Source organism: Aspergillus affinis, assembly GCF_023601865.1.
Source record: "Aspergillus affinis strain CMG 70 chromosome Unknown NODE_16_length_405296_cov_86_143545, whole genome shotgun sequence".
NCBI classification, from domain to species: Eukaryota; Fungi; Ascomycota; class Eurotiomycetes; order Eurotiales; family Aspergillaceae; genus Aspergillus; species Aspergillus affinis.
Window position 1 is genome coordinate 248,135 of NW_026515797.1, and position 17,048 is coordinate 265,182.

Consider the following 17,048-nt stretch of genomic DNA (forward strand, 5'->3'; position numbering starts at 1 on the left):
TTTTTTTTTTTTTTTTTTATCTACAGTGGACTCCTTCTACTCCTACTACTCCGTACGTCGGAACTACAGAGGATGCCCTCGGCCACAAAAATCCTATATACTCGAATTGAAAAGAATCATCCGACTGAACGGGGGGTATATCACACAACGGCCATCCTCGCCTTGCCCGCTTCTCTCCTCTCCTCCTCCACCTCGTTCTTCCTCCTGCCACTCTACACCGTACTTCTCCCTTCCCTTGTCTAATTGTTTTTTCTAACTATCACGATCAAATCGACTCAAAACCTCCGGTGGCACGGTCGGAATATACTTGCGTGCTCGTTCACGATTCGTCCCGCCCCATCCCGCTCCGTAGCTGATCAACATGTCCGTGCTGGTAGGTAACGAGAAGGGCAGCGTCAACGACGGATCCAAAAAGATGCCGTTGGCTCCGTTGCGATCGTCCATACGCGACGCGTTAGTCGATGCCGGCGAGGCTATCGACGTCGACGTTCGTCCCGACCGCTCGGGGGTGCCGGGCGCCTCGGACGTGCGCGGCGTCGCTTGGTCGGCGCGGGGTGTCCCAGGGCGCTCGTCGGCGGAGGCGGATCCGGCCGCCGGCGTGCTGTGCGCCTGCTGTATCTTGGCCTGCTCCCGGTGCAGCAGGTCCGGGTCGCGCTGCAACTCGATCAAGAACTTCATCGCCGGTTTGGTCAGTCCCTTCTCCCCGACCTCGGGTCGATACGACTTGACCGCGTGAAGCAGTTGCGCTGGCGTCAGTTGTTGCAGTTGAAGCAACGTCGTCACCAGCGACTCGAAGTCGTCCCCGAGCGACGAGAAGCATTGCAGCCACTGGAGCAGTTGGATGACGGGCGCCATGTGCCGGCGCGCCGCCTCCATGGTGCTTTCACCCGTACAGCTGGTGGACCCGTTCTCGTAGTGCTCCGGCTGCCGGTTGTTGTTGCGAGCCCAGTCCTCTAGGGTCGACATGTTCATGCGGATCTGCATCGCCTTGGTGCGCGCCAGATATCGCTTGGTGGTCATGATGCGGTTGAAGATCTCGGCCCCCACCCAGTAGAGGAGCTGCGAGATGATCTGCGTAGTGATGACGGAGTGGACGTCGTAGAGGTCAAGGACAAATAGGGTCGACGACAGTAGGGAGGTAATGTTGCGTGGTGAGATCTGCGCTCGCCGGCGGGGAGAGGGCGGCCGAAAGCGCTTCTCGGCGGGTTCGGGGGCTTTGGCTTTGGATTTCGAGCGGAAGAGTTTCCACTCGTTCTGAAAATGGACATCTTCCAGCCCCGGAATCGTCTCGTGGTCCAGCATCGCGGAGTCCAACACTTTGTTCATGCGGCGCTCCGCGTCGCGAATGATCAGGATGAAGATCTCGTTGACCAGTTCGGCCAGGTGTAGCTGAAACTCCACCGTAGATTCTAACAGGCCGCCGTCCTTCTTCAAGTAATGTAGCAGAAGAGTGGCGTTGGACATCCAGAATGCCAGGATCGTCATATCCCATTGGTGGCGTTCGACCACGTCGTTGATCTTCTCCGTCGCCGACACCAAGAGCTGGGCCAGCAGTTCGGGGCTGGCGTGGTAATGCGCATACCGCGCACTGAGGAAAAGTAGGTTGGCAGGCACAGGTTTTTGCGAGGGGGAGCGTTGCGGAGTCATGTTGGTGATGATGATGTCCAAAATTCGTTCCAACTCGTGGTCCTGGAAGACAAACATCTGGTCATTCAGACATCGGTCCCAGACAAACTCCTGCTGTTCTTCTTCGAGGTCCTCTTCTTCAAATGACTACCAGTCCAACAACGGTCAGCACTGCAAAGAACAAGAATAATCAAGAACCTGGCCAGACACGTACGTCGAATTTCTCGTCGAGCCCCAGGCTCGACAAATCAACTTCCAGGTTGATCGCACTCTCCTCCATCATCATGCGCCGCTTCATCTCATTCTCTGCAAACTCCTCCTCGAAGCGACCATGTGCAAATCCGGAGTCGTAGAAATCGTCCTCGATCGCACTCGGCCCAAAGTTGTACCCATTCTCATGCAGATATTCCGAGATCTCGCTGCCCGGCTGAGCGAAGTCAAACGCCGTGCCGCCCGACGAGGACTTGATATCCGGCGACGCCCCGTGGTCCAGAAGAATTTTCGCGATCGTTTTATGTCGGTTGGTCATCGCCCACATCAAAGCGCTCCACTGATTGCGATCCTGCTGGTCGACCTTAGCACCTGCATCGAGCAGTGCCGAGACCACGTCTTGGTGTCCCTAGAATCCCAGTCAGCCCAGCACACAACTAATCCCGAGAATCGAGCCTCGCCACACGGAGACTCAACCGCAAAAGAAAAGAAGCGGGGGGGATGCACGCACAAAACAACTCGCATAAATCAACGGCACCGTGCCCTCCTCATCCGGCATATTCACATCGATATAATCCTTCGCCTTGCCCTGCACCAGTTTATGCACGCGATCCACGTCGCCATTGCTAGCCGCCATATTAAGCCCCCGCTGCAGGATCTCCCGCTTCTCGGAATCCTTCAGTTTCTCGTCGGTCGCGATGGCGTCCTCGTCCGCGCCCAGCGAGTCCACCTCCCGATGGGCCGCCTGGGCCGCCAGCATCTCCATCAACCGGGCGTCGCTGTCCTCGAGACGAGCGGTGGAGGTCGACTCGTTGTCGTCGTCCGCGGCGGAGGCCAGTCCGCGCCCGTACTGCGCCTGGAGGCTGTGTTCGTCGTCGTGCGAGTGGTCGTCCAGCGCGAGGCTGAAGCTCAACGGTTTCGCCGCCACGGGGGTTGTCAGGAATTGGGATTGGCCTGTATATGCATGAAACCGACGCGGGCGGGGGTCTCGGAGTCAGCGATCCACTGATTCTTTTTTATTGATTTCCTTTGGCATGCACGATCGGTATCACCAGGCATGAAATATCTCAGATCGCCCGAGTAATCCTGCAACCGCATGGGTACAATAGTGGGGGGAGGGAGGGGAGGGGGAATGCGAACCTTGCCAGGCATCGTACATCTCGGTCTCTTGGGGAACGACGTGCACAGAGCGACGGTCATCCAAAGATTTGGGTAAATCGACCGGAAGACCTCCGGGAGGGAGAGTATCGACCAGGTCCGGATCACTGCCATTGCGACCGTCGAGGTCGTCGGAGGAGCCGCGGGGAGAAGCGGTCGCCTCCATTGTTGTCGGGATTGGAATGGAATTAGGCGGGGAATGTCAGGAAGTTGTAGGAAAGGGAGGAAGGTCGGACGGCTAACTCCATGGAGGAAGAGAGACCGAGTGACGATAAGATTCGAAGGAATACCACCTCTTTTCTTGTCGAGAGAAAGGAGGTGTGTGGTGTGGGGGAAGAAGAAGAGGAGGGAGTAAGATGAAGAGGGAAAGTGAAGGCGGGAGAGAGATTGACGTTCCGACGAGACTACGTAGTTCAAGAGTGCCGGGGGATGCAGCTTTCTTGTAAATCCCAAACAGCCCCTGGCTCCACTTCTGCCCGTTGGGCACTGGAAGGAATCATTATAATTACGGAGTAATAGGAATCAAAAAGCAGAGGAGATCTCCTGTAGAAACAATGTTTGTACCCTGACTGAGCATACTGAAGTATGAAGTCATTCCTCCCAATCAAATGGCAACGCTACCACCGGATGAAGATTCCAAATGCCCAAGAAAAAAGAACAAAACTCGCCTTCCAAATGCTAAATCCAAAGCCAAATAACACAAACACGCAGATGCAAATGCTAAATTTAATATACAACCAATATATCTCATAGTCACGACGTAATCATCTCGTCCACGATGTCCATCACGTCGAACAGAAAACGCTCAGGATATCATCCAGGGGTATTATGATGTATTAGAAATCCAGACAAGAACCACCCAACTCCGATGTTGCAAAACGGGTTTCTTCCCTTCCCTCTTTTTTTTTTTTTTTTTCTCTCTTTTTTTTGGAATTTTGTAATCCCTTCGTTGCTGTAGTACTTCGCCTCGCAGGGTCAAGACTAGGCAAGTTGTTTGCTGCGGGTTTGAATCTCTTCTTCCGAAAGTGAGGCGATCCAAAGACACCGCTCAATGATGCCCTGTACTGGCTCGAATTTATATTTCGTGCTCGCATCAATCAATCGCAACAGGTTCTTCACGATCTTGGCTGTCGTGCGATACCGCTCGAAGTTGATCAGCGGCTCCCCGTCCCGCGCCGCCACTTGGGCGGGCTTCTGTGCATTGTAGGTAAGATCATGGACATACAGACCTGTTCACCGAGTTAGATTTCATTTTCATTATCAACTTCAAATGTCCTTCTGCAAGGTGCAAAAGGGAGGGCGAGAACCTACCAACAAACGGAATGCAGCCCTCCTGGGCATTCGCAGTCTCCATCTCCACGCGAAGGTCGTGGAAATTGCGAACCGGCTGAATGAGCAATTCCATGTCCTTCAGGAGCCGGCGGTCTCCGGGTGGAACGCAGGCCCACGTGCTCTGGAGTCGGGAGCAGTCGGTTGACGACAAGGCAATGGCGATCTGGAGCATGGTCGCATAGTTACACATGCGGCGGGCATGTGCAGCCGTGTGGATGAACTTGATTATGGTGCGAGCGCGCTCGTGGATGTCGCGCGTGAGGATGACCTCGGACAGAGCCCATTTCACCATGAGATTAAACCGTCCCACCACCATGTCGATGCCGCGACGCTCCTCTTCTAGAAGGAATTGCACCCAGCTGACGGTGGCAGGGGAGCCGGTGCTCCATTTCATGTCAACCAGATCCTTCCAGTCCACTTCGCTAAGGGCAGCCATCTCCAGCAAGGTCAGCTGCTGGGCAAGAATCTGGGATTCGCAAGACAGCACGAAGGGCACATGGTCGGGCCCCGAAGGGACTTTCTGGGGTTCTTGACGCCGGCGATCCTTTTCGGATCGGGAAAGGATGTCGCCCGAAGCTTGCTGCATTGCGATGGTACGTGCGTAAGCCTGTTCGGCATTTCTATTCCTCGGCGATGGGTCTGGCGTCAAGGGCTGCGACTGGTAGAGGACCGGGTTGAGGGGCGTTGCGCAGGATTCCACGGATCGAGGGTGTTGTATGGTCATAGGGGGAGAAGGTGGGTGCGCCAGAGGATGAGGTGGGATTCCCAGAGACGATCTGCCCAGGCTCCTTGTATCGACAGATAAACGATGCTGCTCCATCGCTTCCTGGGATTCAATGAGGTCCATCGAAATTTCGGACGAGAGGCCTGAACGCCGGGCCGAGCGGGTTCTCAAGGGCCTGGGAACGGCCACTGGAAGCGTCGATCCGTGGGGAATGCGCTTGATGCTCTCCGTTTCCTTCACGATATCAATGGACGGATGCGATGATTCGACGTCGGAAACGTCCCGTTGAGAGGCGTCACTCAGGTGCAGTCGAGGGGCCACAACGGGGTGAGACGTCGTGCGGTGCATCCCGGGGGGTTTCATTGACTCATCACTAAGCCCTCGCTCAAGAAGCGGGATGGAGCTGAACGAATCTTCAGATTCGGCGATGGAGTCGGAATAAGGTCTTCGCGGCATCAGTCGACTGCGGACTTGCGAGTAGGTCAGGTGATCCCCAGCAGCGCTTTGGTGTCTCTGATGATGACCTTGGTAGAACAGTTCTCGCTCACGGGCGCTGCCAGGCGTGTGAGCAGCCTGTTCGTGGGACGGACCGGTGGGCGTCTCGGGGACATCCCACTTGCCTTCGAGCTTCAGCAGTGTGGACTCGATTCCCCCATCGTCATCATCAGGAATCTGAGCAAAGCGTGCAATCGCCGCCTCAAACGAGCCCCGCATGTTCTTCGATGAATGGTTCTGGATCAGCGATAGTCGCGGATTAGGCGGTACAAGGCTAGTCTGGGGCCTGGATGCATTATCCCTGGAACGAGTGGCCGTACTCTCCGCAATAGAACTACCGTCAGTGGTGTCATATACATATGACCCCGAACTTGTGCGTTTTGGAAACCCAGGGCCGTTGCGCATTTGACGCAGATCACCTCCCGGTCTCCTGCGAAGCATCGGGCCGGCATTTCTTTCAATGTTCTCCTGGGACTGTCGGTCAACATCCCTCTCTTTGCCTGCGATCCCAAAATGCTTCGAGATCCCGCTTTGGAAAGAGGCATATTTTCGAAGACGAAGCGACGGTGACGTTCCCTTCCAGGACCCCGACCCACGCTCCACAGAGGTCGATCGCCGTATAGCGGAAAGCCTGGGCGGGCGCAGGAATTGCGAGCTTCGACGCACCGAGTTCGATTCCCCGTCATCGTAGAAGATGGGCAGTGAATATTCGTCTGCCGCCACAGTCGATCTTTGACTCACAGAGCGAAACGAGGAGGCTCGGGGCGTTAGGAGAGAACTTTCGGCGTCGAGGAATCGAGGGGAATGCTCCAGTCCCATAGAGGAGTCCGGGATTGCACCGGACATCATATGATTCCCCATACCAGTGTCATCCACAATGACGATCGATTGACTCCCTGCGGTAAACTGACTTTTCGTTCGGATCCGGTCGAGCGCGGTATTGTGAAGATTGGAGGTCGTTGACTGGTTAGATCCCCGGTGACTGTGTTTCCCTTGCGGCGCAGCACCTATCTGGAATGATTCACCCTCTCTAGGCTGGGGCGAGCCGGAGGCAGCATTATGATATAAGCGGAAAGACATGTCACAGAGAACGTCAATTCTGACCGGCTTCTTAGCAGCAGCCGTCGCCTTTCTATCCCGATAAGCATCCGACCCAAACGCAACGTTGGTAGGCAGAGCAGATGTTTTCGGTCGCGATGATGGACCGAAGTGTCCGCCAGGGTGGCGCGAAGAGACACTATGGCCCCCATGTCTGCTGTTGAGCGCTCGACGTATGGAGCCAATGATTGTTTTGACGCCTGAACTCGACGATGGTGGTTTAGAGGCCATGTCAGAATTACTTCGTTGGCCCAGCCCGGGCATCCCGGTGGGAGAAGGTAACGGGGGTGATGGTGGTGCCAGCATTGTCATATACGACTCTGCCGGGGCGAATAGTTCGCCCCGGATGAGGCCTCCAAGATTCAATGCTGCCTGGGTTGGAAAAGTCCCCTGGTTGTCGATCTTCAGGAGTGGGAGGGGCGCTCGGCCGTCCCGGACCGAGTCAGAAAAGCTACCACTGCGTTTGTGGGCATGAGTATGGAAGGGGAATCGTCGAGAAATGACCGGTGACAAGGCCGGCGCATCGAGGGAAGGACACAGTTGGTGCGTAGGAATCAGAGGCACCGGATGAGGACCCTTGGTTTCGGCATAGGACATGGAAAGGCGTTTTGGGGATTTGGGACGTAGCGAGCAAGAGGTTGGCTGAACGCTCGGGTCACTTTCTGATGATACCGGCATACTCTTTGCCGTGGTTGCAGAATTTGTGCGGTCATGGTGGGTTATATGAGGACGTTTTTCGCCGTCGCGAGTCTCGCCCACCTGGCTGCTGGTGGTTCGGACAATGCTCAATTGATTCTCGTCAGGATTACTGAGATCGGATTGGTTATCACCACCAGGCTCGATGATGTGGTCCGGGCTTTGATAGGCAATATGTTGATCGGAGAAATCCCAATAAGCGGAGCATTTGCCATACCAGCAGCGCTTCAGATCGATGAGAATCTTCAGATCGCTCATGCCGCCCCCATGTCGGGCCTTAACGTTATCGTACAGGGTGTTGATAGTGTCGCAGAAACGGACACGGAGGTCGTAGTCAGGGATAAAATCATCAACAAAGTAATTTAAGATCCAGTGCCGGAGGGCTGCAAACGTGCGAATGCGAATAATCCGCCCGTCATCTTGTAGACGATTGATGGCCCACTGCAGTCGCGCCAGTAAGAGAGCAAGAAGGCTGCCGGTAGAGAGGTAGGAGCGAAAAGTGAGGAAGAAATCCGATACGAGTTCATAGTCCATGAAGGATTCGGACGATATTTGCGCAACGATGCGCGCCGGCGTCGCCGCACTGATGTCCTTACTGCCTGGCACATAGCGCACAACCGATTCATCATCCATCTCGGCCACCAAGGTTTCAAAGATAGTCGGCTCGATGGGCTCCTTGAGATCGTAGAATACCGGATTCCCCGTCGTGGAGGACCGTTGAGTAAGCTCGATGGCAGCTGCGCCAGAGAACATCGACGCGGCAAAAGAAGGCCGGGCTGGATCAGAGTACACATCCAGCATCGGCGCAGCGTCCCAGTTGTGTCTCAGGAACCGTGAGGCCCGAAAATTGTCCGACGTGGACGTTCGCGAGTAAATTGAGCTTTGCAACGGCGTGATCCCAACATTCAGTCGCGGCATATCCATGCGATACCGGGGGATCGGGATCTCCAGGGTCGGGCGTAACGATCCATCTGCAGACTTGGGCCGGTCATCTGGCCGGTCAACGAAAAGATGAAAGTCCCCGTATTGCCCTACCCGCGAGGCGGATCGCTGCTCTGAAATAGTTGAGAAGGAGTGTGCTCTCTGACGGGGCCGAGGCCGCGAGCGATGATATCCCGAGCGCGACGACTCTGTATGGACCGATTCGCCGTCATCGCAACTTTCTTCCGGTATAAGCTCTGGGCGTAGCTCGGACAGTTGGGAATTCGACCATCGCGAAGGATCGTTCTCAGCGTGGCTGCGGTGTGCATAGGGGTGAAGGTATTCCTCTCCGGATTGGTTGACCGGGGCCAAAGGTGGAGGACAAGATTCCTGGCGCGACGCATTTCGAATCGGCCTGCGATATGATAGGACCGGTTAGCTTCTCTCTCTCTTTTTCTTCTTGTCCACAGACCACAGCTTGTGATACCCACGTTTTCCCTTCAGTAGAACAGGGAGCGAAGAAGGGAAAGGCAACCCTACCTGAGAAATATCTTGCCGTTCTGTCCAACATTGCCCACCGTGAAGTGGTTTGCTTCGCGCGCTCCTGCAAGTGTATCACGCAGGGGAGGGAAAGCATCGAGGCGCTTAGAAGACCGCTTCCGAAGTAACTCATGGCTGTCCTTGACCCGTAGGAACGAAGTGGCCACTCTTTCCTTCGCCGTTCTAAAGCCCAAGCTCGTTTTCTCGCCCATATTCCTCCCTTGTGCTACCGTGTGCGCGCGACGCAGATGGGACGTCGCATACTGAATCTCGGTGGTATTCGAGACATTCGCGTTGGAGTGTCGTTCAAATCCTGGTTGTGATTGGTTTGGCGTCCTAGACAAGTCGCTGGCGGCCAACGAGGGCGATTCCATGGCGCCAGAATAATGGAAAAAATAATAAAAGGAGAAAAAAGAAAGGAAGAATGAAAGAAGTAGAGAAGAGAGAAAAGATCACACACAAAGCCTCCCTTGTATTCCTATTATTGCTGTTTATTTCGTTCTTCTCCCCCCACACGACGCGGAGAAACCAAGAAGACTTCAGTGGGAAATCAAAAGGCCCTTCTCCTTCACCCGAATACCGAGAGGGAGATCAAGAGGAAGAGGGATGCAGGGGCAGCCCAGGCTGGGATCGCAGTCCGTGCTTGCGACACGACATGACCAGACCCGGCGTGAGGATGGTTAGGAAGTGTGAGAGCGACGAAGATCCGGCATGAAACGGATAATCGGTATACTCCGGAGACGACGACGAAGCCTTGGAGATCGGGGAATAACCAGGAAGAATGGGTCAATGGGAGAGAGGGTTCTCGGGTTTAGTGTGTCGGATCGTAGGGATACGATCAAGAGAAATATCGTCCCGATGAAGCGAGCGATGGGAACGGCGATCGATGACGACGATGAGCGACAATCATAACAATGGCATAATAATAATAATTAGAGAAATGATAATAATCCGGATCCAACAGCTAAATAAGAATCATAACAACAGGGCGAGTGGAGGCCTCGCGTGGTGGAAACAAAAAAAGAGCAGCGAGTGAGACGCGCAGGTCGAGAGGCTGCTAGAGGAATTAGTTTGGTTTTAGTTCTGGCAGGAACCGGGCTAAGCAGAATTGGGGCATTAAATGAAATTAAATGAGCAAAAGGACAAGAGCTGGACGTGGAGCCCGACGAGGAGGCGGTTCCAGCAGGGCGGAACCAGCAACGCAGGAGAACAAAGACGGTGATTTCTCATTTGATTTCTCCGTCCATGGACAGCCGGTTTGACACTTTTGACAGGAATATAATGAGGAGCCTCTCTCTCTCTCTTTCTCTCCCTCAGCCGCAGTCGGGCAGTCAAAAAGAGTCGGTCAGCTGCAAGCAACACACTGAGGACACACTATTGGTTACGGAGTACACCGTCCAGAGTAATCAACCAGATCTACAGCTCCAGATCGTGGACCTCCTCCGTTCAGCACGACGCTAGTGTGAGGGGGGAACGATGCATCTTCCCTTTGGTGGCAATCAGGCCATATTATTAGCATCGAGTCTCGAGTCTAGTCTACGAGATAATATCGAAAAAAAGGCCCCCTTTTTTCTATCTCTCCCTTTCATCCACTATCCTGCTTGCAGACCAGCCCTCACCTTCTCAGCTCTCCTCTCCGCTATTAATAAATCCTTCGCACCGCGGAGGATGGAGGATTCAGTCTGGGCATCGACCCGATCGACCAGGTCGCGTCCACTAGATCTTACACTCGACAGCTGATGACACCATCCAACCTGCAGGCGTTGCAGCTGGCACACCGTATATCAAGTGTCAACTCTCACCATCCTTGAAGAAGGGGGGGGATCTCCATTCCATTATCAACAGTATCCAGATTTTTGCCCGGTTCGGGAGGGTCCCTGAGTCTGCAGTAGAGGGAAAGTTGGGTAAAAAAAAAAAGAAAAGAAAAGAAAAGTGGATCGACTTGAAAATTGGGAAGTAAGAAAGAAGGATGAGGATACATCAACTGATCGGCCTCAGTTCTCCCTATTGCCTATGACTCCTTAGGAGGTCCTTCGTTTGAACCGTCCCTTTTCAGAGCATCATGATCTTCCACCCTGAAACCGAGGGAGTCCCAGAGAAGGGGGAGAAGGGGAAAGGGAAAGGGAAAATGATCAAAATAACCAGAAATAAAAAAGGGAGAAGTGTGAAAGCCTAAGACAGAAAAGGGGGCCTGGTGAGTGGGAGAGGACTCCGTAAGGTCTGGTAGACTCAAAAAACCGTCGGGAACCGTTAAATGCCAGGGAAAGGATAAACCCTCAACATTTCCTTTTCTTACTCCGAGTAGGTTTCCTTTCCTTCTTCGCCGATGAACCATGACCCTCATCTTGTCCAGGCTGGGCAATCCTGCGCGCTGATCCTTTCCTGCCTTCCCAGGGGCCGCGGCTCGTCGTTGGCCAGCGACCGTTGTGGCGGGTCTTAATTTTTCCTCCTCTCTCCCACTCTCTTTGTCGTTAAGGCCGATCGTTTTTAATCTGGTGAGGACTATGACTATTAGTATGACTCCGTACTACCTTATAATAGTTAATCCTACTATTGGATTGGACAAAGGCGCAAGAAGAGTCTCCATCTGCTGAAATTAGGGCTTCCCGCTACTTTCCGCTGCCCACCTGCTTGCTGACTCTCGCTTTCGAATCTCGTCTCTCCAGTCTCTGCCCATGACTCTCTCTACCTACCTACGGAGTAGGTACGACGGCTGAGAAACAGGTTATCAGGATGCACAGGGCCATTGGGCAACAATCCTGGCCTCGCGGCAACATTCCGATCTTCCGTCCCGTGCTGTGATCCGGTCTTCACTGACGATTGGCTGCCCTCCCCAAGCAGGGGGGGCCACGAGAATGTTATACATCATTAATGATTAATGCCCCGTGTGTCGCTCGGTTTGATACGGTGTAGGACTGTGGATAAGTCGGTAAGTCGGTGGGTAGGAACTGGGTACTAAGTACTTGATACATCCAAAATGTTTACACTCTATTCAGTCCGCCGGAATAGACGGTCTGTCTGCTGGGTGGATGGTTTGCTGTCGATGTTTGATCCAGATCAACCTTGGATTCACTCGGTAGAATATGATTCATTTAGAGATGCAATGCTCTGTACTACGTCATATTGCATTGTCCTATTTTACTCGAATTTATGCCACTACATGTGCAAGTGCACCTGCAAGTTTCTACTGTACCACAATATCTACGTCTTAAGGTAAGCAAAGGGGATTTGAATATCCAGTGTCCATTGATTTGAATGGCGTCAAGCGGATACCCCGGTCAACTCCTCGGAAGGACAATATCGTAAGATCGCAATGCGAGATCAGGTTAACGCCATGAAATTAGGGTAGTCGTGGAAATTAGTCTGCTGCCTCGTGGCCCGCTACCAGAGCTTGCACACGGGCTCCTTATCCTTGCACTTGAAAGCTTCCTTGAACTCCAGGGAATTCGCCATCGTCCCCTACAATGGCTGTCATTAGTCACAGTTCATATTCATGGATGATACCATGGTCAGGGGAAGTTTAAAGCTGGCAGAAAAAATTGAGACACTCACAATAATGCGTGCCGGTTTGGGGGCATGGGGATCGTTATAGATGGCCTCCCGTGCGGCCTCCAGCGTAGTCTTGCTACACCACCAGTTGGCATATGAGATGAAGAACAGTTGCTCCTTGCTGAATTCGGATAGACCTGGTAGGTTAGGGTCGGAGGATTTCTCGTCACGCTTCTTCCACGAATGGTATGACGCTGAGAGACCCCCGGCGTCGGCAATATTCTCCCCAAGCGTCAGGCGTCCATTCACATGGAGAGGCTCCGAGTCCTCCCCGGGAACGATGAAGTTGGAATACTGGTCGACGAAGCACTGGGCCCGTTTCTCAAACCCTTCCACGGTCTTATCATCCCACCAATCCGTGTAATTGCCATTCTCGTCGTAGTGTCGGCCGGCCGAGTCGAACGCTGCAGAGCAAAGTCAACAAGAGTTCCATGTCTCCAGTAAAAAAGGCCATTCAGAAAAAAAAAGGATTACTTACCGTGTGAGAGTTCATGCCCACTGACCGCCCCGAACGCTCCATACGCCAGGTATAGAGGGGCAGCAGGACCGTAGAAGGCCGGGGGCTGCATGATTCCCGCAGGGAAAACGATTTCGTTTCCAGGAGGATTGTAGTATGCATTGACCGTCGGTGCCGTCATGCCCCATTCATTGCGATCCGTTGGCTTTCCCAATTTGGACCATTGCTGGTGAAGATCGAACTTCGCCACGGCCAAAGAGTTTTCAAACAGGGTTTCGTTGGATACTTTCAGGTCCGCATAAAACTTCTCCACATCCGCCGGATCCATGACGTTGGGGCTCTTGGTCGGATAACCAATCTTCTGGACAATGTTTCCCACCTTCTGAATGCCCAGTTTCCTCACTTCGGGGGACATCCATTCGGTCTGGTGCAGCGTAAAAATGAAGCGCTCTTTGATGTCGGATATGATCTGGTCACCGAGTTTCTTCGACTCTTCCGAGAAGGCGTTGAGGACATAGAACCGGCTGAGTATCCAACCCAGGTCCTCATCCAAAACATCGATACACTTGCGCCATCGGTCTTGAGTGGCCTGTGGGTTTTTGCCTGCAAGCTTGTTGTTTAGCTCGCGCAGGGGCTTGATCTTTGGGTCCTCAATGTCGTCTCCGTATGCTTGGATAAGCTTCCATTTGAAGAACAGCTGAACGGTCTCCCTGGAAGTGTCGCTCAGGATCTTCGACAATGACTTCATGTACGAAGGAGACCCCACGATCAACCGATCAGTCCTGAAGTCCGAAGGTGCCAGATTAGAGATGATGTCCGAAAACGATATTTGCGGCAGAAGTGACTGCGTGTCCTTGATGCTCAGCGGGTTGTAGTATTTCGTCACGTCTTCCTGAGATGCCGTGTCCGGGGTAGCATCAGCCAACTTTTTCTCCAATGCAACAACATCATTCAGACCATGGGCAGATTCGCCCCCGACGAAACCGGCAAGGACCTTCTCCACTACTTGGGTGTATTCAGCCACAAGCTTGGTGTTGTTGTAGTACTCTCTGGCCGGAAGTCCGATCTCGAGCAGCGGGCTGATAAAGATAGCGATCGAGTCCGGATCACGGTCATCGGGCTATAGCTGATTAGCACATAGTTCTTCAAGCCCAGAGCGGTTGCTAAATACCATAATAAGCGGTGACACCAAGGCTTCAACACCCGACCCGATGAGATACAGGAAAGCGTCCGTGATGTTTACATCGGAGCCTTTAGATGCTGATGCTAGAGAATAGACGTTGTCCAATCCGGACAGCAGGTCCTGCAGCGGCTTCACGCCACGCTTGTTGACGGTCGATTCATCCATGCATGCAGCGTAGGCCGCCTTCAATTTGTCAAAGTTCTTGGAATCGGCCGGATCCGAGGCCTTAGGTGACTCAAGGATATGACGAAGCTGTGACTGGGCCGCTTCACTCATATAAGTCCCGGCAAAGATGGATCCTTGGTCCGGACGCATGTCATGTCGCTCACGCCAGCCTCCACAGACATACTGATCAAAGTCGGTGCAGGGATCGATTTTCGCACGGTTTGGGTCCAAGTTGTAAAGGATTTCAGAGGCCGCGTGCACACATTCAGGCGTTTCGCAGACTGAAGCTGCCACTGGGTGGGGGGCAATATTGTCGGATGGGGTTTCCGCTACATGCACGCGATGCCAGGTTAGTAGGTGAAAGTGGGTGAACGGAGCGACCGAAGGAAGCAGTGAAGTCATACCGGGCAAGCTGGACCAGAGATAGTAGGAGACTGAGAGGAAAGAGATGATGGCAAATGGATGCAACATCCTGAACCGCTTCATACCAAGCCCTATGGAAGGAGATGGTTTATCAAAGCTCATGGTTCATGTCGAGCGGTGTCAGTGACATCTAATTAACATCCATGACATGGCTAACTAACTAACGAAGAGGTGAGGAAGCTTAGATAAGCCCGGGGTAAAAAAGCGTTGGACAGGCGCTAAATCTGAGGCGCTAATTGGACGTTCTAGGCCTTAGCGGTTGCCTGAGCCATGGATCACGATTTACGAAGTTGTCAGAACGCAGAAGTTACAACTACATGGATTGTTGGGTTGCTCTGCCTGCATGATGTGTCTCCCTACGTTCTATACATAACACGTCTTCTATCTATCGTGCTTATCAGCTCTCTACAAGCATGCGTTCTCACTAATTAGAGTTACCGCTAACATGGATTTCCAACTAAGCTATAACCAAATGTTGGACCTATCGGGATTTCTTTAGTTCGCTGGGTGGCATAGACCGTCCCGGACTCTATTCTCTATTGATCATTGTACAGGGATTTATAGCATAAAACCTAACCCGTGCCACCCACCCTGAGGGAACGCTTTTGTGGCATGTTCCTTCGCATAAGCTTTCGTTTCTGAACGCTTCCATAAAACTTATCAGGTACTATGAGGAGGTTCCCATAGAAACTGAATCTAGGCAGTGACATTTATTTCAGGATGTGGTCAAACCTAGTCCTCATGCGAGTCCTGCCAGCTAGTTACTGATCAACAAGCTGGCTATTTTCTCGGTTAAGAGAGAAAGGTGAAGAAAACAGACCATGATGTAGTCATCTTCTAGGGGTCTAGGTGTGCGGTAACCAAGCGACGATACTCTATTTGGTACTAGGCCGCATGGTATACCGAGTGTGCGAAGGTTTACAATAAGTCTACCATCATATAACGTACTTTTAATGTACTGTAGTACAGACTGTCCTGCAGGTCTCGGTTTTTAGTCGGCCGCAGCAACAATGGCCGGTTAGCTCCTGCTGTATCACCTAACTGCCGAGGCATACATTCGGGATTTCTAATGTCTTTAACGTAGGAGAATGCTAGTTGTTACTTGGAGAATTATGAGGTCTCTTCCACTGCTTAGGAATAGAAGATGGTTCAAGCAACACAACATGAGAGGTGATGATGAGATACATGCTCTCTCGGGATACCTAAGTTGTCATTCGTGCACGTTCTATATATCCCATGGGAGGTGCTCAGAGAGGGCTATCGCCACTCACTGGCCGGGCCTTAATTAATACTACTACTACTAAGTTGCTATTCGACAATGAACTGTGTTGGACCCACAACTTAGAGGTAGCATTGACCAGGTCACTTAAAACATGAAATGGGTGAGCCCTTCGTAGCAACTCTTAAGTCACTCACACAACAATGATCGGTATTTGCAACTCAAACTTCCTCGATATGAATTCAAAAATCTTCTTGTGCTTCACTCGGAGCTTCTTCCATAAGCATGCGCTGAACAAATATATCTATATGATATATGGTAATTGTCTTCAATGTTCATGTATGTACATACATACTTAAGCAACTCTGCATTGTTATAATGGTACCTGTTTCTGAGCCCTTGATACAGATACTATCCAATGGGATAACCTCCTACAGATTGTATCCAGGCCATACCAAAAGCTTGTGTACAGCATCTGGCTTCTATCTATTCGGATTCAACATTAATGCACGTTGAATTATACTGGCTGCTGATGGTAAGCAATCCTCGCTTCTAAGGCTCACATTCAGTAGGGCCTATATACCGGAATAGCATGTAGATATATGGTCTGCAGACAAATATACGTAGATTCCTGAGAACCAGCTGGTTTATTAACATGAAGTCATGCTATCATCTTTTACGTACGAATGTCAAAAACTAGTTGTCTATAGTTATTTAGTCCTGCGCGTGTTCCATATGGTGTATTCGTCAAGGTTTACGGTTTAATTAATTATTTACATGTCAATTCCACTATTGTTCGGCGCGCAACTATAAACAATAATAGCACAAATTTCCTCATTCTACGGAGTATATTGATAAAGTGCAGTAAACCCACTCGGGAGACCTACTCAAACAGGCCAGGGGAGCCGAGATCCCTAGCATGATAGTCATGCGAATAACCACCACTCACTCCAACCGCGAGGTTGACATACCCAACTCCCATGATTCGGCAAAACCCGATGCAAGAAACCGCACCTTATCCGAGCCCGTCCATGTCTGCAAGGCCTCTAGCTCCTCTCCCTACCTTAGCAGAACCGGATCTCGCATACCTAGCATGCCGGGCCGGCCGCGTACAGGACGACGAACAAAAATAGCAACTAATAGTTCGGCACAGTCGGCATCCGGCATGAGCCGTATGTCGATCAGTCCAGCATGACACCTCAAAGCAATGAGTATCAGGTGATGATCATGATAAAAACCACGGAGTCCACAT

The 17,048-nt window shown here is 52.3% G+C and overlaps 3 protein-coding genes across 3 annotated transcripts; all 3 read right to left on the reverse strand.

Moving 5' to 3' along the window:
- Positions 1 to 252: 252 nt before the first annotated feature.
- KD926_003064 (DIL and Ankyrin domain protein) lies at positions 253 to 3,160 on the reverse strand (the record flags this gene model as incomplete). The annotated part of the gene is made up of 4 exons (XM_053097350.1): positions 253 to 1,773; positions 1,841 to 2,245; positions 2,348 to 2,790; positions 2,977 to 3,160. The coding sequence occupies 4 exons, from the start codon at positions 3,158 to 3,160 to the stop codon at positions 253 to 255; spliced, it is 2,553 nt and encodes an 850-aa protein (XP_052958695.1).
- An 815-nt stretch (positions 3,161 to 3,975) lies between these two features.
- KD926_003065 (mitotic regulator LTE1) lies at positions 3,976 to 9,174 on the reverse strand (the record flags this gene model as incomplete). Its single annotated transcript, XM_053097351.1, has 3 exons — positions 3,976 to 4,223; positions 4,306 to 8,675; positions 8,801 to 9,174. 3 exons carry the CDS (start codon positions 9,172 to 9,174, stop codon positions 3,976 to 3,978), a joined length of 4,992 nt encoding a protein of 1,663 aa, XP_052958696.1.
- A 3,007-nt stretch (positions 9,175 to 12,181) lies between these two features.
- KD926_003066 (M13 family metallopeptidase) lies at positions 12,182 to 14,679 on the reverse strand (the record flags this gene model as incomplete). The annotated part of the gene is made up of 4 exons (XM_053097352.1): positions 12,182 to 12,259; positions 12,353 to 12,753; positions 12,828 to 13,926; positions 13,978 to 14,679. The coding sequence occupies 4 exons, from the start codon at positions 14,677 to 14,679 to the stop codon at positions 12,182 to 12,184; spliced, it is 2,280 nt and encodes a 759-aa protein (XP_052958697.1).
- Positions 14,680 to 17,048: the final 2,369 nt, after the last annotated feature.